Source organism: Micromys minutus, assembly GCF_963924665.1.
Source record: "Micromys minutus genome assembly, chromosome: 26".
In the NCBI taxonomy this organism is placed as follows: Eukaryota; Metazoa; Chordata; class Mammalia; order Rodentia; family Muridae; genus Micromys; species Micromys minutus.
Window position 1 is genome coordinate 19,738,366 of NC_137961.1, and position 27,108 is coordinate 19,765,473.

The 27,108-nt window shown below is 38.5% G+C and overlaps 1 protein-coding gene across 1 annotated transcript; it reads right to left on the reverse strand.

The window, feature by feature from the left end:
- Positions 1-24,228: 24,228 nt before the first annotated feature.
- Positions 24,229-24,658, reverse strand: LOC308437361 (cytochrome c oxidase subunit NDUFA4-like). Its single transcript, XM_080938472.1, has one exon. It carries the CDS (start codon positions 24,637-24,639, stop codon positions 24,391-24,393), a length of 249 nt encoding a protein of 82 aa, XP_080794598.1. The 5' UTR covers positions 24,640-24,658; the 3' UTR covers positions 24,229-24,390.
- Positions 24,659-27,108: the final 2,450 nt, after the last annotated feature.

Consider the following 27,108-nt stretch of genomic DNA (forward strand, 5'->3'; position numbering starts at 1 on the left):
ATTTATTTGAAGTTTTTCCTTTCTGCTTAATGAGCGATTAAATGCAGTATACAGTTGCTATGATTATTCAGTTAATATTCTTATTAAATATTTATTGAGCATCTACTCTATACTCTGTATCATTTGGGTTGTAAAGTTGTAACAGTAATGAGTCTGCACTAAGGAAACACTAAGAATAGAAAAAACAAAAGCAAAAACAACTTTTATTATTCCAGCAAATGGGAGTGTTAACAAAAAGCAAGAAATAAAAAGCCTCTCTGAAAGGGTTTTTTTTTTAAGGATCCCAAATGCTTGCAAGACACCAGTATTGACAATTTGAGCAGTCATTAAAACAAGACCAATCTGGGTGGCTGACAAACCAGGGGAAACCAAGATAAAGTTCATAGCAGGGATCAGAGTAGTGGGCACAGGAGATAGGCTTAATATTGTAACAAAGAGAGGAATGTTTATTATGAATCTAGAAACTAAACACTGGAGACAGAAATGAATAATTCATAAGGACATATGAATTTGTTCTCTGAACTGTTGTTCACCCCTACCACAAATCTAAGGCACAGGAACAGCTCAGGTCCCAGGGAAACTTCACACAGCCATCAGCTTAGAGTTTCAATTTTAGTAGTATATATTTGATTTTTAGAAACTCCAAGCATGGAGTAAGTATTAGATAATAACAAATTATTACATTTGTTAAGACATTAACTTTTCAGTGTTTGGATTATTTGAAGGTAGAAATCTCTGCATAATAACAGCCCATTGACATATCTCCCTGGGTAAAACTTAGGCAGCTAACTTCATCAATGCAGAACAGAAATTCTAAAAACCTTCAAGCTTCCATCACTTACACCCAAAAGTTAATTTGTGTTACCAAATTATAAAAGCAAATATATCCATGTTTCAAGTAGTGAGACTGTCTCTATGTACAGTTATGGGCTTGGGAATCTAAGCCAGGATCTTCTATTTACCATAAACATTGAAGATGTCCTGCTGTGTGGAGGGCCTGCATAGGTTTAAGACAGATGGGTTCCAGTACTGAGAGAAGTGTTTGCAAGCCCTCATCTCTAACCAAGATGGTATCCCCTGTTGACAATTGCTCACAAAAAAAAAAAAAAAAAAAAAACAATTTCTCCAACCAAGTCTCACTGGGTATACAAACCACACTTAAGGGTGAGTCCAATTAACAAGAGTAGATAGTCAACCCAAAATGAAGTCAATAGTATTTTGGGAAGAATTTTTGGTCTAATGATGCTTAATCTGTGCATTTTTAAATTACTTTACAGGTCTTTTAGTTATTATATATTATGGCTTCCAATTTTGTGGTTTTATGAGATTTCTATATGTGTGAATATGTGTGTCTCTCCATTTGTTGTGGGGTTTTACTGTTGTTGTTGTTAGGTTTGTGTCTTTTTGAATCTTTTTCTCCTATTTGTTTTGTCTAATTCTGGTTTGTTTGGTTTTGTTGTTGTTGTTTAATTGCCTGTTTATTTTCTTTTTGTTTGTTTGCAATGTCCCTTTATTGTAAACAGTAGATGTTGTCCAGGACTCTGGAAATAAGTTACAGCAACCATGGCATCTGATAGGCATTGCCAAGCTGGGGAGAAGATTGAACTGCAGAGGACACTGATCCTGGGAAAGGTCATGAGGAGGCAGTGGACATGTCCAGCGAAAACACCTCTTTCCTACCTCGAAGATTGGAGAAATGTCGGCCTTGTCCTAATTCCTCAATCTACAAAAGAGAATTATATCTGACCATATTGATTGTCAATTAGAATGAAGGTTATTAACCTAAACCTAAAAAAACCCAACATTGTAGTCATGGATGAAAATAGTTATACATCAAAATAAATTACCCAGGTGCTAGAGAGATGGCTCAGCACTTTAGAGCTTCACATGTTGATTCAGAACCAACTGTAACTCCAATGAATGTTCTGTTCCCTTTCTGACTTCTCAAGGTATTAGGCACACACATGATACACATGTGTTCATGAAGACAAAACACTCATGCACGTAAAATAAATGAATCAAAACAAATAAATGAATTACCTCCTTACACTTAGTTTTCGCAAACTGTTCTGCCAAGGAACTCAACCTCATATTCTGTAAGTTCAAACTAAGAATAAGGATATGTGTTCCATACATCAGCATACTTACGATCTCAAGATCATACTATGGCATAGCCATTATGATCTTTACTTTTACACATGTAAAAACAAGATAAGAATCAAGAGATGAAGACATCTGTCAAATGTTGAACTTTCATAAGGAGACAGAAGCAAACCAAATTGACCTTGATATTAAAATCTGTATTTATTTTTCTATTTCAGCCAGTTATAAGCTAAGGAGAAGTTTATAGGAATCGTTTTATTTATGTATTCTGAACAACAGATGTCTTCATGACCTATCTATTAATGTTAACACGTTTATCTTTTAAAATTATAGAGCTGATACAAAAAGGAGCAAACAGCAGCAGGACACGTTTCCTCTAGCCATGAGTTCAGCCCAGACGGGGCCTCGAGATATTTGAGATTCAAATTTTAGACGTTCCAAGAACATTCTCAAATAAGGATGAATGAGTCTCTGCAAAAGTTAAGAAAAGCAGGCAAAAGGGTTTCTGTGGAAGCATCTGTAAGTGGTCATGAGAGCTGTAGACACTGATACCGGTGATGGAAGAGGGAAAACCCAGAGGAGAGATGCTCAGAAGCATGGATCAATAACCCTGTCAATCACAGCTGTGCTTGAACCTTTAGATACAAAAAAAAAAAAAGAAAAAAAAACCCACTATGCCTGGACCAAACTCCATTAAAAGCTCAGGCAATTTGTTCAATACAGACACTAGGGGAAAAAAAACCAAAAGCTTATAGATGAAAAGAAAATCTTCTGGTTTTAATTTTTAAGTATGTTAATATAGTCAGTTACTAATCACATCACATTAATTTCTTCTAAAACACTCTATCATGTATATGTTGACTTATGGTCATAATTTAAATTATTAAATAATTCTGAAAAATACATTCAAAATCTACAATTAACTCTAAAGTTCATCATATAGAAATAACTGCTTTTAATTAAAACTTAGTTCATGTTCCTCAAGTTCATTCAACATATATACAGAGAAAATAGTTAATAAAGTAAGAGACTAAGCTTTCTTAAAAAATGTAAGTCATACTCTAATGCGTTCAATTTAATATATTTAGCTGAAACAATAGAAAATACTGTAGTACAAATCAATTTTTATTTAGTATGATAAATTATATTTCTTAAGAAATGTGCCACTGGCCATTTCCTACAATCAAGCAAGACTTCCAGTGGAAGAACTGGGACCCCATGCCAACCACAAACCATTCTACCTGCAATTTTTCCTGCCAGCAAGATGACTGGGGTAAAGGTGAAACCAAACAAAGAGTGTTCCGATTTGAGATCCATTCCATGAGAAGGATCCCACCTCTGACACTGCCTAGAGGACCAGAAATCAGAGGTCAGATGGCCCAGAGATCTAGGAGAGAACAAACAACCAGAACAATACAGTCACCAAATTCAAGCACTATAGCTGATCCCAAAAAGTACTTAATAGCAGGAATGAGAAAGAGATGCCCCCTCAGAGACTATGCTATAGTCATATAGATACAGCTGAGCATGCTTGCAGCTAACCATCAGTCTGAACTCGGGAATCCCAATGAGGTTGCTGAACAAAAGACATAAGGAGCTGAAAGGGGTTGCAACCTCATGAAAGATAACAACATTATCAACCAACCAAACCCTCTGAAGCGCCCATAGAGTAAAACATCAACTACAGGACACTATAGGAAAACCCACAGAATCAACCATCCTGGACTCACAGTGGCCACTGAGACTTAACTGTCAATGAGGGAGCCAACATGGCTCCAACCCCCACCCTCTGATTATTTGTTACAGTTGTGTGACTCCTATAGTTTTAGTGGGACTCCTAAGAAAAGGGAGCTTTGTTTCTGTTTCTGATGTTCTTGACTGCTTTTGACCCACCTTTCCCCCAGCACTCATGTCAGCTAGAACAGCATCTCATATTCCCTGTGCTGATCCTCACATACATTTTAAGTCATCTCTACATTATTCATACTTTATAATACAATGCAGATGCTGTGTAAATGGAAGTAGTTTAATACTGTGTTGTCTCAAGAATAATCACAATGGAAAAGTTTGTACGTGTTTGGTATTCATGATTTTTCTTCCATATGTCCAATCCATCATCATTAGAACCTATGGCACAAATCCTCAGATACAGAACAACTCATCAATGACTATCAGAAAATATGAACTACTACTTTCTAGCTAAGAAGATTTTAAAAAATTAAAGCTATTTTTTAAGCTTAGCTATACTGTTATAATAAACTTGACTTTAAAAAAGATAGGTTGAAAAGGCATCTTGTATAAATAGAAACTAAAAGAGTTCTGTTGATATTCTGTTCACATTGGTATGACACACTAAAAAAGGCCTGGGAATAAAGTTCAGTTAGAGTGTCCATCTAGCATGAGCAAGGCTATGAATTTGACACTTTACACCACAGGAAAGATGGGAGGGAGGAGGGAAGTAAGGAAGGCAAGAAGGAAGGAAGGAAGGAAGGAAGGAAGGAAAGAGAGTGGGAGGGAGGGAGAGAGGGAGGGAGGGAGGAAGGGAGGGAGGGAGGGAAGGAGGGAGGAAGGAAGGGAGGGAAAGAAGGACAAAGAACACATAGGGTTAGAGACAGAAGGAGGGAGGGAAAGAAAAGAAAAAATTGATATCACCAGAAATAAATTTTGTCTCTAAATTGTGCTCATTTCAACTCTAAGGTAGACATAAGGATTCTAAACTTGAATCCCTCCTTATATGACAATATTAAAATACAGTGACTCTCTTAGTCAAGTGTCAAGGGTCAGCTTTTACACACAGGTAAACTGAGGCACAATGTAGAGTTGGTAGTGGAGAGGGAAAGATGATGGCTTCTGGCAATTAACTCTCTCTTGCTATTCTGGGGCCAGAGCTAAAGGCTTCTGGCAATTAAGTCCTGCTGATAGCAGCAAGAGATTAAGAAAAAAACCTTAATTACTTGGGCTATTTTATCTTTAACTCAGGGACCATGCTCACTGGCCACTGATAGGCTTGGAGTTTATTAATTCTGCATGAGCCAGAGAGAAAAGAAAAGAAAGCAAAAGGCACACAAACACTCACAGCAGATGAAACCGAAAAAGAGCTCCACCAAACTATTATTCTTGCTTTCACCATCTTATGGCCTTTAAGACAAGAGTTCTCTATCTATGAAAACGTGACCTCATAAATAAAATGTTACACAAGAGGGAGAGCAGGATGTTGATTATAAGTTCAAAGCAGTGTTTCATTCAATAAGCTCATTATATGTTCAGAGCAATAGTTTTTCATGGCCTTGCTTTATCATAGTGCACACCTGTAACCTTCTCCTTGGACCTGACCTAGAATGAATGTTTTCTCTTGATCACTAATTTGTTCCAAATCTATTCCACTTCCTAGTGCAATGTACATGCTTGTAGTGCCTGAAAGCCCCATCGTACTTCTTTCCATGTAGGTTTACTTACTATCCTATGAGGAGGGGCGCGTTCTATTCTTGATTCTGTTTCTCTGGCAAAACAACTAAAACTGTCTCCTTAAACTTTCTCTTAATCATTCTAACTTCCTAAATTTATTTGAATCAAATTAAGAGTTGTATAAAATTATTAACAATACAGCTAAACAGCATTAATCCAATGAAAGTTTCCTCCTACAAGACCACACTTACTACAACAAGGCCATGCCTCATAATCTCTCCCAAGCAGCACCACTCTCTAACGATCAAGTACTGAAACTTAAGAGCTTGTGGGCCATTCTAACCCAGACCACTAGTGACCAACTCAAGTAGAAATGGACACTGTAAAGATCTTGAAATTGATACGGTCCAAGCACAGAACAAACTTCTCATGTCTTTTAAGTAGTGCTTAGTTTTGCAAGTTGTAACAAAGAGTTTCTCAAATGAGAGACCCCATCCTCCCACCAATACCCGTCAAGAAAATGACGTCTGCATTTCTGAGATACTATCCAACCTCTCCTTGGGAAGGACCATCCTTGGTTTGATTGAAGACTGATCCTATCTCCCAAGGTAATGCAGACTTACTTTTAAGAAATAAGAGGTATTTGTAGTAAGCAAGCTTCATAAAGTTAATTGGGAGTGTATGGGGGGGGGGAGGAAAGTTTCTTTACTTATTTCCAACTGGAAAATTTAAGCCCATTGTTTTAGATCATATTTGTCTTTACATTGTACAGTGTCATAACCAAGCAGGGAAGATTACCTCATATGTTTCACTGCAGATGCGCTGCTCATTTCCGAAAGTGGAGCTTGCACCGGGCAAGCAACCCAAAGAAAATTCAAACTGTTCTCACGATCCAAACTACTTTTACTGATACAATTTATATCATTAGAAACCACAGTCTGAATAACTAGTTTTGTCAAATACAATTATATTCGTTGCTTAGTTGTTATTGTGGAGAAATACCTGAAAAAGAAACTTCGGGAAGGAAAAGGTTGTTTTGGCTCACAGTTTGAGGGGACAGTCCACTGTAGCAGCAGGAGCATGAGGCAGACAGTCACAGTGCTTCCATGTTCCAGAAGCACATGAGAGCCCGTGCACCATGTCACTTTTTCTTATTTATGGAGTACCGGCCTCAACCATGGATTGGGCCACCCATATTTATGGTGATTCTTCCACCTGCATTAACCTATCCTTTAAAATCCTTCAGACATTCCAGACATAAGTTCCTCCAAACTGATTTATCATAGAAATCATTATGGCAGCTTTAGAAGACTACACTACAAAAGGTATGTGGTAAAATTCAAAGGCTCTGGTGAAGAAATAACGCAATCACGTTATTAAAAAGTAATTCTATAGGATATAAGGTGAATGTTGAACCTGAATAATTAGAAAAGTAACTGAATGAATTAAAAAGCAACTATTAGTAAGAATAAGAAGTAAAAAAGCAAAAGAGAATGGATTATAAAATTAAAGTACAGTTAATAGTATTCAATAGACCAAAACTGTCTGAAAAGGTAAGAAAAATCAGTTTCCCCCATACCGACATGATACAGTTCGAGGTCAGTAACAGGAATGATGGTGAGGTTTCCATCTTCATAAAAGTGTGTGGAGAAGAACTTAGCTCTGCACAGCACAGTTTGTGGGCAGAGAGAGATGAACTCAGAATATTCACAGTTCGCTGTGCTTTGAAGATCAATGAGCTGCTTAACCCCATGTTCAGCATCAGAATGATACATAGGTAGTCCTGGGGACAACTCAGATACCCTGCCTGCTTCACTTCTGCTGATCTCTGCGTCTTAGGTAACTGAGCAAATATATTTCTCATTTTTCTTTCTCCATGCTAAATGCCCAAGGACATAATGGATGAAATGGAGAAATTCATCTTCAAATCAATATGCAATCCTAAAACATAATCTGGAGATATTGCAGGATCCTTTTAAATTACTGCACTGTAAGCAAAATTTCTGTATCCTGTATTTTCATGCACCAATATTTTAAAAATATTGGACATAAGTAACATAAAATTTTAAAAATGGACCACTAGAAGAAAATCACTTCTTTATGTAATTCATTTATTTATTTAATTGTACTTGTTTATTTTAAGATAGGGCTTTACTGTCCTGTCCAAACTGGTCCTGAACTCCAGTGTTCAAAATGATCTTTCTGCTTTAGCTTACTAAAAAGCAGGCTCTCAGGCATGTAATTTTTTTTAAAGCACAGAAATGTGTTCACATGGACACAAAAAATACAGAGAGGTGATTCTTCTTTCCACAACATGGGTTCTAAGACCAAACCCCAGTCCTCCGGCATGAAAGAAAGTGACTTTAGTCACTGATCAATCTCTCCTCTGACTCACAGAAACACATTTTTACAGCCAGTCATGGTGGCATATACCCTTAATCTGAGCATCTGGGAAGTAGAGGCAGGATCACTATGAATTCAAAATCATAGTGAGCGTGAAGCCAGCTTGTCTACACAAGAGCTTGTCTCAAAACAAGAACAAAGTAGCCTACTTTAATTATTTAAATTAAAAATTATTTTACTGTAACTGAAACAGCAAAAGTAATGCAAGGATCTATTGGAATTTTGCATATTGTTCACAGTCTTTCCAAGGTTTTTTTTTAAGCTTTTTATTTATTTTTTGTGCATTTCACATCATACACTACAATTCCAGTTAGTCCCCAGTCCCGTTTTACCTGCCTTGCAACCCGCACCGCCCCTGCAAAAGAAAACAAAACAAAAAGAAGCAACAAAAAAACAGAAAAAAACAAACAAACCTTCCTATGGAACCTATATTGTGTCTTGTGTCATGTGTGTAATGCAATATATATATATATATATATATATATATATATATATATATATATATATATATATACATATACATACACACACACATATATATATACATATATACATACACATACATATCCTTCTGTCAAAACATCTTTATCTGCCAATGTTCATTGCAGTGAGGTCTGGCTTGAGGCCTCTGGCTGCTGCTACACTATCAGTATTGGATCATCCCTGGGACTCTGTTCTGATGCCCCTTTGTTACCCTGAATCATGGTGATCCTTCAGCTTTGAATCTGAAGAACTGGTCCTTCCCCTCACTCAAGGCAGATAATAGATGTAGATGTTGGGGTGGGCCACCTCAAAGCTAAGTTTGTCAACGGTTAGTTCTCCCACACCCACACCACCAGGGCTAGCTCTCCAGCACTGGTGGCTAGCTCACACTAGTGCTAAAGCCCACAAGACATATGGGGGAGGGAGTCTTTCCTAACACTAGGAGGAGGGTCAGTTACCTGCCGCCCAATTGAGGTGCAGAGACTGCTTGGTGAGGGGCAGGGCTAGCTCTCCACAAAATTTCATTTTTATTAAAGACAATAAAAATCCTGTACCGATTCTGGGCATTTACCCCAGAGACACTCCACTATACAACAAAGACACATGCACCACAATGTTCATTGCAGCTCTATTTATAATAGCCAGAAGCTAGAAAGAACCCAGATGTCCTTCAGTAGATGAATGGATACAAAAATTGTGGCACATTTACACAATGGAGTACTATTCAGCTATCAGAAACAATGACTTAACGAAATTCTTAAGAAAATGGATGCATCTAGAGAATATCATCCTGAGTGAGGTAGCCCAGTCACAAAAGAACAGACATAGTATGCAGTCACTGATAATGGGATACTAACCCCAGAAAGCTCTGAACACCCCAGAAACAAGTCACAGACTGTGTGAAGTTCAAGAAAAAAAGAAATAAAGAAAGAAAGAAAAACAAAAAAAAGGAAAAAATAAAGAAATTTAAAAAAATAAAATAAATTTAAGTATTTTCACTTATAAAACTGACCATAGAAGAGGTAAAGAGTGGACGATAGCTTACAAACTAGATTTTAAAAAAAATCTGTGTGTAAAAGAAAACAATTATTTGGTCTTAAGTTATTTTCATTGTCTGTAGACTTAGAAAATAAATTTAAATAATGAAAATTTAGAAGCAAATAACTGGTAAGAATGTATTGTCAACATCTCATAGTTTGTAAATATATACTTTTTTTTTACTTTTTCAACATTATTAAAATGCCTTATCAATCCCAAAAAAAATAAAATCTTCTACCAAATGGCAGCTTCCACAAATATTTTACAATAAAATTTATTTTTATAATAATCTAAAAGTTGCTTTATATTTTAATCTAATTATTTTGCAATTTATTTTAAATTTTATCTTTTTTTAAGAAATATATTTTTCTAATGTTAAACAACTGCCTGAAAATAATATCCATATGCTGTACACAGTGAATATGTGTATAGTCCCAGATGTTTTAGAGGCCAAGATGAGAAAATTGCTAGAAGCCAGAGTATGAGACAAAGCCAAACAAAATAAAGAATCGCCTATCTCAATAAAATGTTTTAGTCCTTTAACTAAAAGCTAAGTCTGTCCGTAAGTTGAATGAGACTGTTTACACAATAAAAGATAATAGCAACTGTCAACATTTTATTAAATATGGCCATAGGATTTGAAACATATCTGTTAATGGCTAATGAATTCAGGCATAACTGCTCTTGAAAAGAATATGAGTGTGGTTGCCAGCACTGTATTAGACAGTTCGTAACTGCCTTTCACTACAGCTCCAGAGGGGATCTAACACCACTGGTCTCTACGACACCTACAGTCATGTGCACAAGCCCCTCACAGACATACATACACACTAGTTAAAAACAAATTCTTAAAATAACATATTTATTAATCTTGTTTTAATTACAATATCTGGTCAACACTTAGCATGTGGTGGTGGTTGTTGTTGTTTGAGTCAGAAGTTTCTACTTAATTGGTGTTTTTGTTGTGATGAGTAAATTACAACCTGTTTGAAATTCTGCTGTACCTGCATTGAGCACATGCAGACAGCATTTCCCATGGCGGTACTAATAGATTTGAGATGTAAAGATTGACTTTCAAGTCAGCAATTAGCCTTCTTAACTCCTTTTTACTGTATGTGTTTGTATGTTCAAGACTGCAGCTGAAAACAAATGTATTTACAAAATTGTAAATATATTTAGACATTCTAAACTTACAAAAATAGAAAACTAGGGTTTAAAGATTTTTTAAATCTCATTGTTGGGTTCTGATTGAGAGTTCCGGAGGGTTTGGTTGGTTGATAATGTAGTTCTTCCCATAAGGTTGCAAACCCTTTCAGCTCCTTCAGTCTTTTCTTTAGCACCTTCATTGGGTTCCTCATATTCAATCCAATGCTTAGCTGCAAGCATCTTCAGCTGTATCTGTATGACTCTGGCAGAGCCTCTAAAGAGGCATTCGTATCTGGTTTCTGCCAGCAAGTACTTCTTGGCATCAGCAATAGTGCTTGGGTTTGATAGTTGCATATTCGGTGGATCCCCAGTGAAGAAGTCTCTGATTGATCTTTTCTTCAATCTCTGCTCCTCTGTTTGACCTTGTATTTCCTCCCGTGAGTGTTTTGTTCTCCCTTCTAAGAAGGACTAAGCCATCTGCATTCTGGCCTTCTTTTTGAGCTTCATAAGGTCTGTGAATTGCTTCTTGGGTATTCAGAGTTTTTGGGGGCTAGTATCTGCTTATCCTTGAGTGTGTACCAAGTGTGTTCTAAACTAATGCTTTATTAAATATATATATGACATATACATATAATATTTATATATCACAGGATAGATAGCATTGGTTTTGGACTTCAGCAAAAATGAAAAGAAAAGCTATAAAATGTCTGATGACAGTTTTCCGTACAGCAGGGTCAGATTCCAGCCTGTCAGCTGGAGTCACTGAAATTAGCAGAGTGAGGCTGTGGAGGAAAAGATACAGAAAATAAAATAACAACTGTATCAAAGAGTTGAAACAAGGACACATGCTCCATTATGTTCATAGCAGCCTTATTTATAATAGCCAGAAGGTGGAAAGAACCCAGATGTCCTTCAGTAGATGAATGGATACAGAAATTGTGGTACATTTACACAATGGAGTACTACTCAGCTATTAGAAACCATGACTTTACAAAATTCCTAGGCAAATGGATGAAACTAGAAAATATCCTGAGTGAGGTAACCCAGTCACAAAAGCACACACATGGTATGCACTCACTGATAAGTGGATACTAGCCCAAAAGCTCGCAATACCCCAGAAACAATCCAAAAACGCTCAAGAAGAAGGAAAACCAAGGATGTTTCAGACCTCTTAGAAGGTGGAACAAAAGACTCACTGGAGCAGATAAAGGAACAAAGAATGCAGCAGTGACTGGAGCAAGGAAAGGGGCAGAATCAGGTATGGGAGGAGATGGAGGAAAGATACAGAGGCTCAGGAAATTGAATAGAAGTACATAGCAATGTGGGATGGGGACCTGGCAACCAGAAAGTCCCACATGCCAGTAAAACACAAGCCTCCCAGTACCCCCATGGAATGACATTAGCTGAAATACCCCCACAAAGGGGAGGGAGAACCTGTGGAGACCATATTCAGGGATTAGGTTTGGCCTTCCAGTTGAGGGATGAGGCCACCCACCCATCTCCAAAATTTTAACCCAGAATTGCTCCTGTCTAAAGGAAATACAGGGACAAAGAGTGGAGCAGAGACTGAAGGGAAGACCATCCAGAGACTGCCCCACCTAGGGATCTATCCCACATGTAGAAACCAAACCTAGACAATATTGCTGATGCCAGAAAGTGCTTTCTGACAGGAGCTTGATACAGTTGTGTCCTGAGAGGCTCCGATAGATCGTGACCAATACAGATCACAGGGACCCCAATAGAGGAGTTAGGGGAAGGACTGAAGGAGCTAAAGGGTCCTTATCTGCCATCAGTGGGAAGGGTGGTTGCTGGTCCTGTAAAGACTTGATGCCTCAGTGTAGAGGAATGCTAAAACAGTGTATTGAAAGGGGGTTGGTGGATGGGGGAGTACCCTCACAGAAGCAGGGTAAGGGGGAATGGGATAGGGTGTTTGCAGAGGGGAAACTATGAAAGGGGATAACATTTGAAATGTAAATTAATAAAATATCCAATTAAAAAAAGAATTCACATTGCAATTTCTCTGGAAATGTAAAAATGCATGCTATGTTGTTGGTAAGCAAGACATTTAAATTAGTATACTATATATCTATTTCCTTATGGGAAAGGGGGTAAATTGCACCATTTCAAATTTAAAAAAAAAAAGTGTACTGCTAAACTAAAAATATAATCCTAAATGGAAAAAGAAAGAAAGAGGCTCCATGTTCTCTGCTTCCTCCATCACTAGAATATATTCTTATGCTTATTACAAATCCTTCCTCCTTAGGCCCTGAGCTCTGACAATCAGTCAATGGAATTCATCCTTATGGGAAAGGTCACAGGTGCTTTACCACTGACAATGTAATTACGATGTACTCATCCCTAAAGCTTTGCCATGAGACTTGTCATATGAAAACTTTCCCCCCAAAGTTTTATTGTGTTTAAATGTACAAGACAATTAAACCACAGGACCATACTAGCTACAAGTTTTGATCCAGTCTCATTGACCAAGTCCAGTTGTCACAGTTTTTATGTTCACCTACCTCACAGTTCACTATTCTGCGGACAGAGATTCCTACAAAAAGTGCCACCCAAGACCAAGAACACATGTCAAAGAAAGGGACCATAACAGTGGGCTGAGAGCCCTCCCAAAGGATGAAGATATCCCACAGACATTGCCAGAGGTTAATCTGATAAGGCTAAATCCTCAATTGGGATTTTGTTTTCCCAAGTGACTCTACTTTTAGTCAAGTTGCAAAAGAGCAAGTCACATGCAAGTCCTAAGTCATGTCACCAATACTGAATCCCTCATCAAGGCCAGCTGAGGGCAGGTAGCAAATTCCACATTGCAGTGGGCTGATAGGAGATACCATGAGAGCAAAGGTGAGACTCTTGTTTTCCTTAACTGCCTGGCACTAGTGGGACACTAGACAAAGCTCTGTGGTCCCTCTCTATGGAACAATTAAAAGACAGAATAGAATAGAACAGTAAAGCAAAAAGACTGACAAAAACGTAAAATTGGTTAAAGTGTAAAACTAAGAAGGAGAAAGCAGGAGAACCAGATTAATTAGTTTCAATACTAGAAAATTCTGTGGTAACATGGTGACTGTTCTTGTCAGTATTCCTCCCTAGCCACTGTCACCATAGAGATTATAACTGAAGCAAATGAATTCATAGTACCTCAGAAATCTCCAGCAGGTAATTGGAAGGTGAGGAGCTGGAAACCATGTGTTTCATGCATTTGCTCCTAAAGATTTTTAAAGCAGTCACCTAATCAAGATAGCTTAAAATCAATTTCATTTTAAGTCTGGATTTTAGACTAAACTATTAGTTGTTACCTTTCTTTTTCTTAGCAAGGGTCATAGACTTCTCTGAGAATCTTACAAAAGCTTCCAATTGTCTCAGAAAAAAATACGTATATCTACATGGATTCTGAAAATATTTTAGAAATCTGGATGTACAATTCTGCAGGTTTCTGTAGGATGCTCAGGGGAAAGAGTCCAAATGCTGTATGCTCATTTCCTCTCATGCTCATGACCTCTGACCTCTGGAATCAGGTTGGAATCCCAGAGCTGCCATTCTTCCTGCTCTATATCTCCCCTGGACACTAGCCATAACAGTGCATGCTGCTGGGGCAGCAAGAGTGGGACACAGTGTCCTTGTTAAGGCAAGCACAAACCTTTTTACTGTTTTAGCAAAGACATTCCTTAACTTTTTATGGCCCTAGAATAAGGATGCATGCTCAGGAAAGCAGGGAACCATGACTACACACTCACTCCATGTGGGTCAGAAGGCAGCTACACTCAGCAAACACATAGGCACAAGAGAGAAGGCTATCTTGCTTGCCTTAAATTATTATAGCCAATCACACTAAGGAAGAAGCAGTTTTTAAATTGTAAACCAGGATGTGTCTCAGTTAGGGTTTTACTGCTGTGAAGAGATACCATGACCACAACAACTCTAAAAAAGGAAAACATTTAGTTGGGGCTACCTTATATTTTCAGAGGTTTAGTACATTATGATCATGGCCGAAAACATGGAGGCATGCTGGCTGCATGGTGCTGGTGAAGGAGCAGAGAGTTCCACATCTTGATCCATAGGCGACTATGTGCCACACTGAGCATAGCTTGAGCATAGGAGACCTCAAAGCCTCCCCCCACAGTGACATACTTCCCCCAACAAGGACACTTCTACTCCAACAAGAAAGGAATGAGGTGGCAATCAAGTGTGTGGAGAGAAGATGAGAGAGGGCTAAGAGTGAGAATGGAAATCAGCAGGGGTGGGGAGGCATCTCTGGTGACTTTCTGGGGGCTTTCAATACGAGAGGATACAGGAAGTCTAAGAAGGGTACCCTAACTTAGATTTCTAAAAGAGAAGAATAAAGAGAATGAAATGGCCAGGTATGACTTCTAGGGGAGGGAGGGGGACATCAATCTGCCCAAGACATCTTCAACCCAAAATTTGTCTTACCTACAAAATGTGCAGAGATAAAGATAGAGCAGAGACTGAGAGAATACACAACCAATGACTGCCCCAACTGGAGACCCATTCCATATGAGAAAGCCAACCTCTGACACTATTAATGATACTCTGCTATGCTTGCAGACAGGAACCTAGAATAGTTGTCTCCTAAGAGGCTTCATCCGGCAGCAGATGGAGAAAGATGCAGAGACCCACAGCTAGACATCAAGAGGAGCCCAGGGACTCATGGAAGAGTGGGGGACAGAAATGAGCAAGTCAGAGTACTCAAGGACACCACAAGGAGACCCACAGAGCCAACGAACCTAAGACCATGGGAGCTCACACCAACCAAGGAGCATGCAGGAGCTGGACCTTGTTGCTCTACATCTGTAACAAATGTGTGGCTTGGTGTTCATGTATTCCCCCTAAAAACTGAAATGAGGGCTATCCCAGTCTCTGTTCCCTGTTATTGAACCCATACCCCTATAATTGGACCTGGATCGATCTCAGTTAGAGAGGATGTGCCTAGACCTGATGGGACAAGATTCTCCAAGGTGGACTGGTACCTCAATGGAGACCCCTTCTCTGAGAAGGCAACAGGAATGGGGGCAATGCGGGGAGGGACTTGTAAGGGTGGGACTTGGAAGAGAAGATGGAGATAAGAGGGATATCATTGTCTAATCCCAGATTTTAGAAAAAAAAAAATGTTCTGTTTTGTCTCTGTTTAATATAATGTTAGCTGTATATTTGGTGCGCATACCCTTTATTATATTAAGGAACAAGCTCTGTCTGTTTCTAATGTCTCCAGAACCTTCATAAAGAAGGAATGTTGAGCTTTATCAAATACCTTTCTAAGCATCCACTGAAATCATTATTTGGGTTCTATAATTTTCACTATGTGGTATATTACATTTATTGGTGTACTTATGTTAAAATGACCTTGCCCTTCTGGAATGAAACAAACTTGGTCATAATGCATTGTCTCCTTAACATTTTGATTCTTAAAACCTTATATACTCTCTGAACCATTTCTGCCACCTCTGTGCATATATCAAACAGATGCCTACTATTCACTCTGATTTTTGTTGAGGACTTAAGTACATGAAACCTTTTAATGAAACCTCCACATTTTGAAATTCCATGTTTTTCCAAGAATATCAGGAGTCTCCATTCTTTTCTAAAATAACCAACTGCATTTGCCTTATGCTTTTCCCTGTTTTAATCTCATTTTTGTTGCTGTGATAAAATATTCTGACAAAAAAGCAACATAAGGGAGAGAGAGCTTATTTTAACTAACAGTCTTTGGGTATTATTCATCACAATGGGGGAGTCAAGGTAAGAACTCTGGAAGTCACATCCCATACATATTTAAGAGCAGGGAGGCCTGAACAGATATCTGCTCCAACTAGGCTAGGCTTTGATACTTTATACAAGAGAAGCCCAAAACAGGTACAGGTCATTCAACTTTCAGAATGTATCTTCTGACATTAGTTAAAGCAACTAAGACAATCCCCTTCAGAGATGTTTTTGGCATAATATAGGTTAGAAAATCCCTCATTAAGACTTTCTTCCCAGAGCTAGAGAAAGAACTGGAGGAGTTGAAAGGGTCTGCAACCCCACGGGAAGAACATTATCAACTAACCAAACCCACTAAAGCTCCCAGAGACTAAAACACCAACCAATCAGTTTGCATGGAGAGACCCATGGCTCCAGGTGCATATGCAGCAGAGGATGGCATTGTCTTACATCAATGGGAGGAGAGGCCTTTGGTCAGTGAAGGCTTGTTTTCCAAGTGTAGGGGAATGCAGTGATGGGAGAGGGAGGTAGGGAGAGGGAGCACCTTCATGGAGGTAATGAAAGGGGGAGTGGGATGGGATTGAAATATGGGTCCCTTGACTACTGCCTCTGCATTGAAACCTTCTACACTGAAATCATTAAGTTCATTCTCTTTGGATTTGGATCATGAATGGTCATTATCTCATACTTCACATTATTTCCAATTGATACCTGACTACCCTTTGCTTCTACAATGAAGATATTGAGCCTATTTTTCACTCAAAGTCTTCTTTAAAAAAAAGTTATCTTGATTACAACCTGCAGAAATAGACAGAGGCTATTACAAACAAACAAACAATAACAATAAAGAAACTAGAAACACTATAAGAGCCAGAGGATTAGGGAGCTTGCTGTAAAAGTGTGTCTCCAAGGACTGTCAGATAAAGTTTCACCAACATGACTATGAAGAACAAAAACAATAGACATGATAAAGTGGGCAGAGGAAAACTACAAGGTATCCACTTCACACAGAGAACTACAGGCAACTATGGAATGCTGAGGATAAGAGAAATAGTCTTCACCAGGAAAGGGTATATCATTGGTTATCCAAACAAATGGTCAGCCCTAAAAATATACATAAAAGTAGCATTATACAGACTGAGCAGGTTGTAGTTTTGCATAGGAAAATTTATGTATATACATGTGCATTCATGTAAGTAGCAACAACTAATGAAAAAAGAAACCACAACTTTGTAAAGGAATGAAGAGGACTATAGGGGAGAATTTGAAGGAAGGAGTAGGAAGGGGGAAATAATGCCATTGTATTGTAATCTCAACAAATAAAATAAATTGTATTTTAAAACTGTAAGAGTTCAAGCAAGTTATAAACATCCTTGAGGCTTAAAAGTCTTTTTTTTTTCTGGAAGAATTAGAACTTATAGTACATGTAAACTGATTTAAGTTAAATATCTAGAATTTTTGTTCTGTTATTACTACCATTTTGCTTGCCAAATTCTACTTATCACTCGCTTTCATCTTGAAGTTTAGGTGTTTTTTTTTCCACACTTCTATGTGAGAACAAAGTATGGAGACAAGCGACAGTCTCGAAAGTTTGAGAACGTAGCCTTACTGTGCAATAATTGCATCAATAAGCTATCTTCATAGAAGACAGCCCCCAAGACATAGCTTTCATACCAATTTAGCCACCAATTAAAGGTGACTTACCCTGATAAAATCAGTTGTAAGGGCTCTTCAAGGCCATTAGAATAAGGACTGAAGTATGAGGTCCTGAAGCCATTCTAGAGATAAGCCCTCAAACACAAAGCCTCAGAGTTGAATCCAGCATCATCCCCACAGTCCTACAGATGAGGAAATGCTTAAATCTGCATAACATACTTTATTTTCAGTGTTCAAACCTTCAGATCTTAGGTCTCTCATAATGCTTATGACAAATGTGTCTTTAGTTCACCACATGTCTGTGACATACCATTTATCACACAGCAAGACCGCATGTATCATACTTGCCAACAGAGTATCTATGAACACTTACTAAGCATAGAGTTGTGTAAAACACATCTTTGCTCTATATGAACAGTAATGTTTATCAGGTTGATACTTTTTGCAGACTGTTCATTACTTAAAATGGAATGAACACACTGTTGGTATCCAAGACATGTTTGGTAAACAATAGTTAAATAAGTTTTATCTGAGAGAATAAGAAGCAGATGACCTACACACAGTGAAGAATATGACAAGGACAATAGAACAGAAGTTCCACGGCTCCTTTAAGCCTTTACAAGGTTTCCTCACTGCCATAAGCACTGACTGTGGAGAAGGTAAGGGAGGTGTTCTTCCTTCTCAGGATCTGCCTGTCTGCTCTTTCTTATCGGCAGTAAACTCACCCTCTTACGACTACTGGCTCCATCAGTCAGAAGGACTAATGGTCCTCAATCAGAAGGTCCTATAGACACCACTTCAGAAAACTGCACAAAAAAAACATGGTTTGATTTAACAAGTTCAGGCATATGACTTACCAGGCTGCCACCTCTCCTGTGCTTCAATGAGACTGTAGAATGTGCTTTTGGTTGAATTCTATCCTTGTTTATCAAAGAAAATATTTTTAAGCTTTGTCTTTAATGTTGCATCATTCTAGAAAAAAATCAAGAGACAAACATAAATACCAAATAGCCTCTCTAGCAGCATGGACATTGCTTTTATTAAAAGAATTTTAACTAATTCAGATTAGACAGCATGTTAAAAATGTAGTGTAAAAATGGGCTATCCGATGAAGGTCAACTACATACAGAATTATTCAAGTTATTTTCCCCAAGATATTTTCTCTATGGTCCCTGATTTTCCACTTTAGATATTAGTATTAATAAAGACTTCAATTTGGGCACTGAAGATATCCATCCACCATGTCTTTCGTGAGGACATAACAAAACACTGAAGTAAAAGAAACACGGGGTCTCGCTAAACCTCACAACTTTCATGGAACACTACCATCAGAGAACACTACCATCAAAGAACACTACCATCAGAGAACACTACCACCAAAGAACACTACCACCAGAGAACACTACCATCAGAGAACACTACCATCAAAGAACACTACCAGGCAGGGAGACGCAGAGGAGGTGCAAACAGCTCCTCTCCATTTTCCCTTCCTCTGTTCCAGTCACAAAGTTCTTGTCATCTTTCTTCTTGCAAGTCAGTTATGCTGCTGGCTCTTAATATCTTCCAATTTTTAACCTTCTGATTCATTTTGCAACTGCCAAACAGAGTAATACATGTAAAATGCAAGCCTGACCATGCCATTATCAGATTTAAATCAGAGTGTCTCTGAGTACAGGTCCCCGTCCCTTACACGAAAATCTCTCCTCTCCCTCAGGTACCTGGAAATCTCAACAACCACTTCTGAGTGAAACAGAAGTCGATTTCTGTGAATGCCCTGTTAAGCCCTTCCATTTATACAGCTCAGATAACACGACTAACAATTATGGCTCTGAAGCTGGAACGATGACCCAGTGGTTAAGAACACTGGATGCTCTTCCAGTGGTCCTGTGTTTAATTCCCAGCAACCATTTGGTGGCTCACAACAATATGCAATGGGATTTGATGCCTTCTTCTGTCATGTTGGCATACATGCATATAGGGGACTCGGATACATAAATAAGAAAATCTTTAAAAAATGATTACAGTTTCTAATAATTGCAGATTCTGTTGTAAAATACTAGTCTCTGTGTGAAATGATTTGAATGTGCCTTCTAACCTGTGTGCAGCTGCGTAGCACATTCATTCCCTGCCCCCCTTGTGGGAAGATGAAATTGAACCTTGTATTGGCTAAGGAACTTGCCCAACTTGGTTGTAAATGCTCAAGGAAAACATCAAATTCAGACCAGTCTCAGTGTAAAACACAGGCTGACCACCAAGACAAAATGGCCACTGAATGTTGGAGAGTCTTGCTATTAAGGTCATTGTCTATAATGTCTGAATAGCTCTGTGAGCTGCGGATGAAATGGAGGACTTCCTTTCTCAGCAGGGCTTCCCTTACTCTGCCTAACCTTATGTGGAAAGTGTCTCTGAGCAGATAGATGCCTGACCTTACATGAAGAATGAGTCTGAGCAGAGCTCTGGGCAAGTGCTGCGTGACTCAGAACACAAGGCCTGTTCTAGCTTCCCACTAGCATGCACAATAATTAATCACCATGCTATGGTTAATCATTGCTGTCCAACTGTATCCCCAAGAACCCTTATATACCCTGTTCCTGGAAACGATAAAATGTATCTGCTTCACAGAAGTTTTCTCTGGAAGTCCTCCCAGCCATCTGAACTAGTGAACAATGACCCCTGAAGAAAAGGGAGACCTACAACTGAATACACAGAAATATATTTAAAAGTATGGAGTTTAGAGTACCTGCTGTTATTCTAGAGAATCCAAGTTTGGTTTTCAGTGACCATATCAGGAACCTTTTGACTACCAATAAAATATAGTGCCATGAAATCCAATACCACACACACATACACACACACAAACACACACACACACACACACACACACACACAAATAAATAGGAAAAAAACCTTACGAATCAAATGCATCTGCACATTAAAATGATTATGAAATCACATACTCATAATCCCAGCTCTCAGGCGAAATATTCCAAATCTAAGTCCATCTTGGACAGCAGAAGGCATTGAAATACTTAATATGCTGTGGCTGAAGTACTAAAGCAGGGACTGGATGTGCATGGAATGCCAGAAGTAATGTTTTTGAAATGAATGTGTTCCCAAAAAGGATAGCCATTCACACGACTCCCATCAAAAACTCTGGCGGTGTTCATAAAACAAGGAAAATCAGTCCTACACTTTGTACGCTATAACCCTACTGGTTCTCAAAAGGGATAGTAGTTAAATACAAGCATAACAATTGATGTACTGTGAGACATTATCAGAAAGGGATAAAATCACAAGATCTCTTAAATAGAGACAGAAAAGCAATTTAACAAAGTTCGACATCCCATCATGCTAAAAAGATTGAAGAGACTATGAATAAAAGGACCGTTATTTCAATCCAGTAATGATTATATAAGAAAAATTAATAGGCAACATTGTATTGAACAGAAGAAAAAAAAAACTAAAACTGTATCCTCTAAAATCAAGAATAATGTGAAGGTGTTCATTCTCATTTTTGTTTGGTTGGTTGGTTTGGGGATTTTTGCTTTTATGTTTTTGTTTTATTGTTGTTTTATTAATTCACTTTTATTTGTGAATTGTAAATCCCCATTGCTGCGGCCACTCCCAATCACCCACTCCCACAACCCTCCCCCTTCCCCATCTCCTCTGGGTGGGTACCACCTCATTATCCCACCATCCTGGCATTTCACATCCTCTTCCACTGAGACCAGACAAGGCAGCCCAGCTAGAAGAACATAGACCAAAGACACGAAACAGCTTTTGGGCTAGACCCTGCTTCAGTTGTCCCTAATCCACATGAAGACCAAGCTTTGCATCTGCTACATATGTATGGGGGGAGGGGGAGGTCCAGCCCATGCATTCTTTTTGATTGGTGGTTCAGTATCTGAGAACACCAAGGTTCAGGTTAGTTGATACTATGGTCTTCCTGTGGAGTTCCTATCCCCTTTGGGGCCCTCAAGAGTTCTCCCAACTTTTCCATAAAAATTCCCAAGCTCCTTCCACTATTTATCTGTGGGTGTCTGTATCTGTCTGAGTCAGCTACCAGGTGGAGCCTCTCAGAAGACAGCCATGCTAGACTCCTGTCTACAAGCATAACAGAGTATCACCAATAGTGTCAGGGATTGGTGCTTGCCCATTGGATAGGTGTCAAGTAGGGTCAGTCATTGGTTTGCCATTCCCTCAGTTTCTACTCCATCCCCCCATGCCTGTGTTTCTTGTAGACAGGGTAAATTTTGGGTTGAAAGTGTTGTGGGTGGGATGTTTTCCCTCTTTCTGAGGTTCAGTCCTGGCTTCAGGAAATGGCCTCCTCACGTTCCAATACCCAGTGCTGTGAGGAACAGCTAAGGTCACACCCATTAATTCTTAGATGCCTGCCATACCCTACCTATGTCTCTATCTCATCCTAAAGATGCCCCCACCTCCTCACTCCTACCAGTTGCAGATTTCCATTCATTTTTATAGCCATATGTCCCCACACCTGATCCTAAACCACCCCACTCCTCTCCTCATTCCCCTCCCAAACAGTTCCTTCTATCCATCTGCCTCTCATAACTATTGTATTCCCCCTTCTAAATGAGATTCAACTTTCCTCACTTGGGCCTTCTCTCTTGTTTAGCTTCTTTCTGTCAGTGGAGTTTAGTAGGGTACCTGTATTTTATGGCTAGTATGTCCTTTGTGGACTGGGTTACCTCACGTGAAAGGATATTCTCAAGTTCCACCTATTTGCCTTCAAAATTTGTGATGTCTTGGTTTTTAATAGCCGAAAAGTATTTCATTGTGTGATATGCCACATTTTCTTTACCCATTCACCAGCTGAAAGACATCTAGGTTGTTTCCAATTTCTGGTTATTACAATAAAGCTGCTATGAACATAGTTGAGCAAGTATCTTTGTGGGATGCTGGAGCACCTTTTAGATATAAGCTAGGAGTGGTATAAGCTGGGTCATGAGGTAGAACTGTTCCCAGTTTCCTGAGAAACCAACAAATTGATTTCCATAGTGGTTGTACAGTTTTGCACTGCCGCCAGCAACAAAGAAGTGTTCCCTTCGTTCCACATCCTCCCTTTGTAGTCTTTAATCTTAGCCATTCTTATGGGTGTAAGATGGAACCTCAGGGATGTTTTGGCTTGCATTTTCCGGATGACTGAGGACATTGAACATTTCTTTAAGTGCTTTTTGGCCATTTGAGATTCCTCTACGGAGAATTATCTGTTCAAGTTTTTTCCAAAGTTTTAATTGGTCACTTTAGGTTTTATATCTAACTTCTTGAGTTTTTGGTAAACTGTGAATATTACCACTCTGTCAAATGCAGGGTTGGTGAAAGCCCAATCTATAGGCTGCCCATTTGTCCTATTGTCAGTATCCTTTGTCTTACAGATGTTTTGCAGTTACATAAGGTCCCAATTATTAATTGTTCGTCTTAGATCCTGAACCATTACTGTTCTCTTCAGGAACTTGACTCCTGTACTAATGTGTTTAAGGATATTTCCCAATTTCTCTTCTATGAGATTTAATGAATCAGTTTTATGTTGAAGTCCTTGATCCACTTGGACTTGTGCTTTGTACAAGGTGGTAAGTATGGCTCTATTTTCATTCTACATGTAGACATTCGGTTAGACCAGCACTATTTGTTGAAGAGGCTGCCATCTTTCCATTGTATGGTTTTGAGTTCTTTATTAAAAATTAAGTTTCCATAGGTGTATGGGTTTATATTTGGGTCTTCTATTCAGTTCCATTGATTAATGTGCCTGTTTCTGTACCAATACCCTGCAGGTTTTATTACTATTGCTCTGTAGTACAGCTTGAGGTGATAACTCTAAAAGTTCTTTTATTGTTCATAATTGCTTTAGCTATCCTAGATTTTTGTTTACTTGTTTGTTTTGTTTTTCAATGTTAAGTTGAGACTTGTTCTTTTAAGGTCTATAAAAATTGTGTTGGAATTTTTGTGGGAATTGCATTGAATCTTTTGGTTGCTTTTGGTAAGATGACCATTTTCAGTATGTTAATCTTACCTATCCATGAGCATGGGAGACCTTTTCCATTTTGTGATATTTTCTTCAATTTCTTTCTACAAGAACTTGAAATTCTTGTCATATAGAACTTTTGCTTGCTTAGTTAGAGTTACAGCAAAATATTTTATATTGATGTAGCTGTTGTAAGGGCATTGTTTCCCTAATTTCTTTCTTACCCATTTATCATTTGTATAAAGGAGGGCAATTGATTCCTTTTTTTTCCCCAAGTATCAGAGATTTAGTCATCAGTGTGATAAAAATCCAAGAAAAATAAAAAATGAAGAAAATTCAATGATGTCATACATTCAGAGTATTTCCTGCTTAAGTGGAAAATTGTGCGGATGGCTTCTGAAGACCTTCATTATAAGCAGCTTTACAGGGAACTTCAAAGTTTAGAAGTCTGGGCCTTTTTTCTTCAGTTTGCTGTAGTCCACATTCACTGAGTAGGAGTTATATTGTTCATTGGGACCCAGTTTGTTCCAAGGCTCTGGGTTATTCTTCCTGTCCCAGCTGACATCTGGATTGAACAAGGCCAAGTGTATCACATGTAGTGCCTCTCCAGTACCCCCTGCTCTAATAGATAAGAAGACAGGAATCAAGCTGAGATGCTTCTTGGCTTGCCCAAGGATCTGGCAGAGCATGTTTGCAGCACAGGCCTACCTAAACCAAGAAGAGAAGATTAGGAACCACACTCTTCTGCAGACTGATTTCTTTGAAATAATTTTGTATACAGCCACTTTGTTGAAAGAGTTTATCAGATATAGTTGTTCTCTGGCAGAATTCAGGTCACTTATCTATACCTATCTATGATACTATCATAACATCTATGAATAGCAATATTTTGAGTTCTTCCTTTCTAATTTGTACATCCTTGATCTCCTTTAGTTGTATTATTGCTCTGGCTAGAACTTCAAGTACTATATTCAGGAGATATGAAAAAGATGACAAATTGTCAGATTTAATTTTTGGCCAAAGAGAGAAATTTAGTGAGATGCCGAGAGAAGCGAGATTGAATCAGTGAGCTGAAAGAAGAGCTGAGCCAGAACAGTAGATTTCAACCAGTCAGAATTCAGAAAGAACTAGAAAGGGTGAGCTTATTCAGTAGTAAGCCTCCAAGATGACAATTACATCAGGCAAATAAAAGTTACTTCTAAAAACTTTGACCATTTCCATGTTATGTTTGGTTCACATGTACTTTATGCTTATGGTAACTAGTAAGATTTCAATGCATACTATCAAACCTTTTTAAAAACCTCTAGCACTGACAAAAATATATTCATATAGTTTTATTCCAAAATGCTCTTAAAAATCTGTACATGTATCTCTTTTTAAAAAAATAAAGTTGTAAGGAAAAGAAGATACTTCTACACACATGCAGGTGAACAAAACCAACAACATCCCTTCTATATCCCCTACAATTCCAGATGAACCAAAGTTCTTAATAAAAGTTCTGAAATTGAAACTGTAGAGAAAAATTGGGAAAAATTCTTCAAGATAAAGGATAATAGAGGCTTTCTAAGTAATATTCTGGTTTTTCAGTAAATGATACCAACAATTGACAAGTAGGACATTATGAATTTGAGAAGCTTCTGCACCAGAGAGGAAGTAGAAAAGCGAGTGAAGAAATGCTTACAGAAGGGGATTATCTAGACACAGGATTGGCTGCAGGAGGCTGAGCTCCCAAAACAGACTCAAAAGTGCACTTCCACCTGAGCCAAAGGTGAACTTGACACACAAGCCCACTGGTTATCCAAAAAATGAAACACTAGGAGTTCTCAGAGCACAGGGAACATGGTGCTCACTGGAAAAGAGTCCTTTCTGACACAGAGAAAGAGTCAGGTCTCTACCAGTAGGACTCAGAACCTGCAGGCAGAAGGCTGAGCTCCCAGAATAGCCTCCGAAGAGCTCTCACAACTGAGTGCATGGAGACAGAACAAGTCACAGCTATCAGAACTCACTGCCTGCCCACAAAGAGCTGAACACACAGGAGCAATCTCCTTCCTGAACCCATAGGCTCTCAGACCAACAGGAGAGACAAGCACCAGTCAGAGACAAAGAGATCACCTATAATCACAGACAACAAGATGGCAAGAGGAAAGCTCAAGAACCCAAGCAATTGAAATCAAGACAACCTGGCAACATCAAAACCCAGTTCTCCCACCACAACAAGTAGCTGATTTCCCAACACACTAGAAAAACAAGATTTAGACTTGAAATCATACTTCATGATGATGATGGAGATCTTTGAGAGGCGCATAAATTATAATTACAGGAGAACCAGGAGAAATGATTCAAATAACTACAGGAAAACACAACCAAACAGATGAAGAAATTAAAAACAGAACAATAAAGAAAACACAAAAAAAGACTACACAGGAGATAGAAAACCTAAAAAAAAAATCAGGAATCACAGATGCAAGCATCACCAACAGACTAAAAGAGATGGAAGAGAGGATTTAAGGAGCAGAAGATAACATAGAAAACATATACAAAACAGAGAAAATGCAAAAATCAAAAAACCCCTAACCCAAAATATCCAGGAGATCCAGGACACAATGAGAAGACCAAACCTAAGGATAATAGGAATAGAAGAGGGTGAAGAATATCAACTAAAAGGCACAGTAAATATCTTCAACAAAATCATAGAAGAAAACTTCCCTACCCTTAAGAATGAGATGACCATGAACACACAAGAAGCTCCAAATAGATTGGACCAGAAAAGAAATTCTTTCTGACACATGATAGTCAAAACACCAAATGTTCAAAACAAAAAAAGGATCCTAAAACCAATATGGGAAAAAGGACAAATAACATATAAAGGCAAGTTAATCAGAATTACACCAGACTTCTTAACAGAGACTATGAAAGTTAGAAGATCCTAGACAGACATCATACAGACTCTAAGAGAACACAAATGTCAGCCCAGGTTACTATATCCAGCAAAACGTTCAATTACCATAGATGGAGAGACCAAGATATCCCAGGACAAAACCAAATTTACACAATATCTGACCACAAATCTATGCAGAGAATAGCAGTGTCTGGCATCAATATAAGAAGAAGCCTTTGGTCCAAGGAGGCCATGTTTCCCCAATGTAAGGGAATGCCAA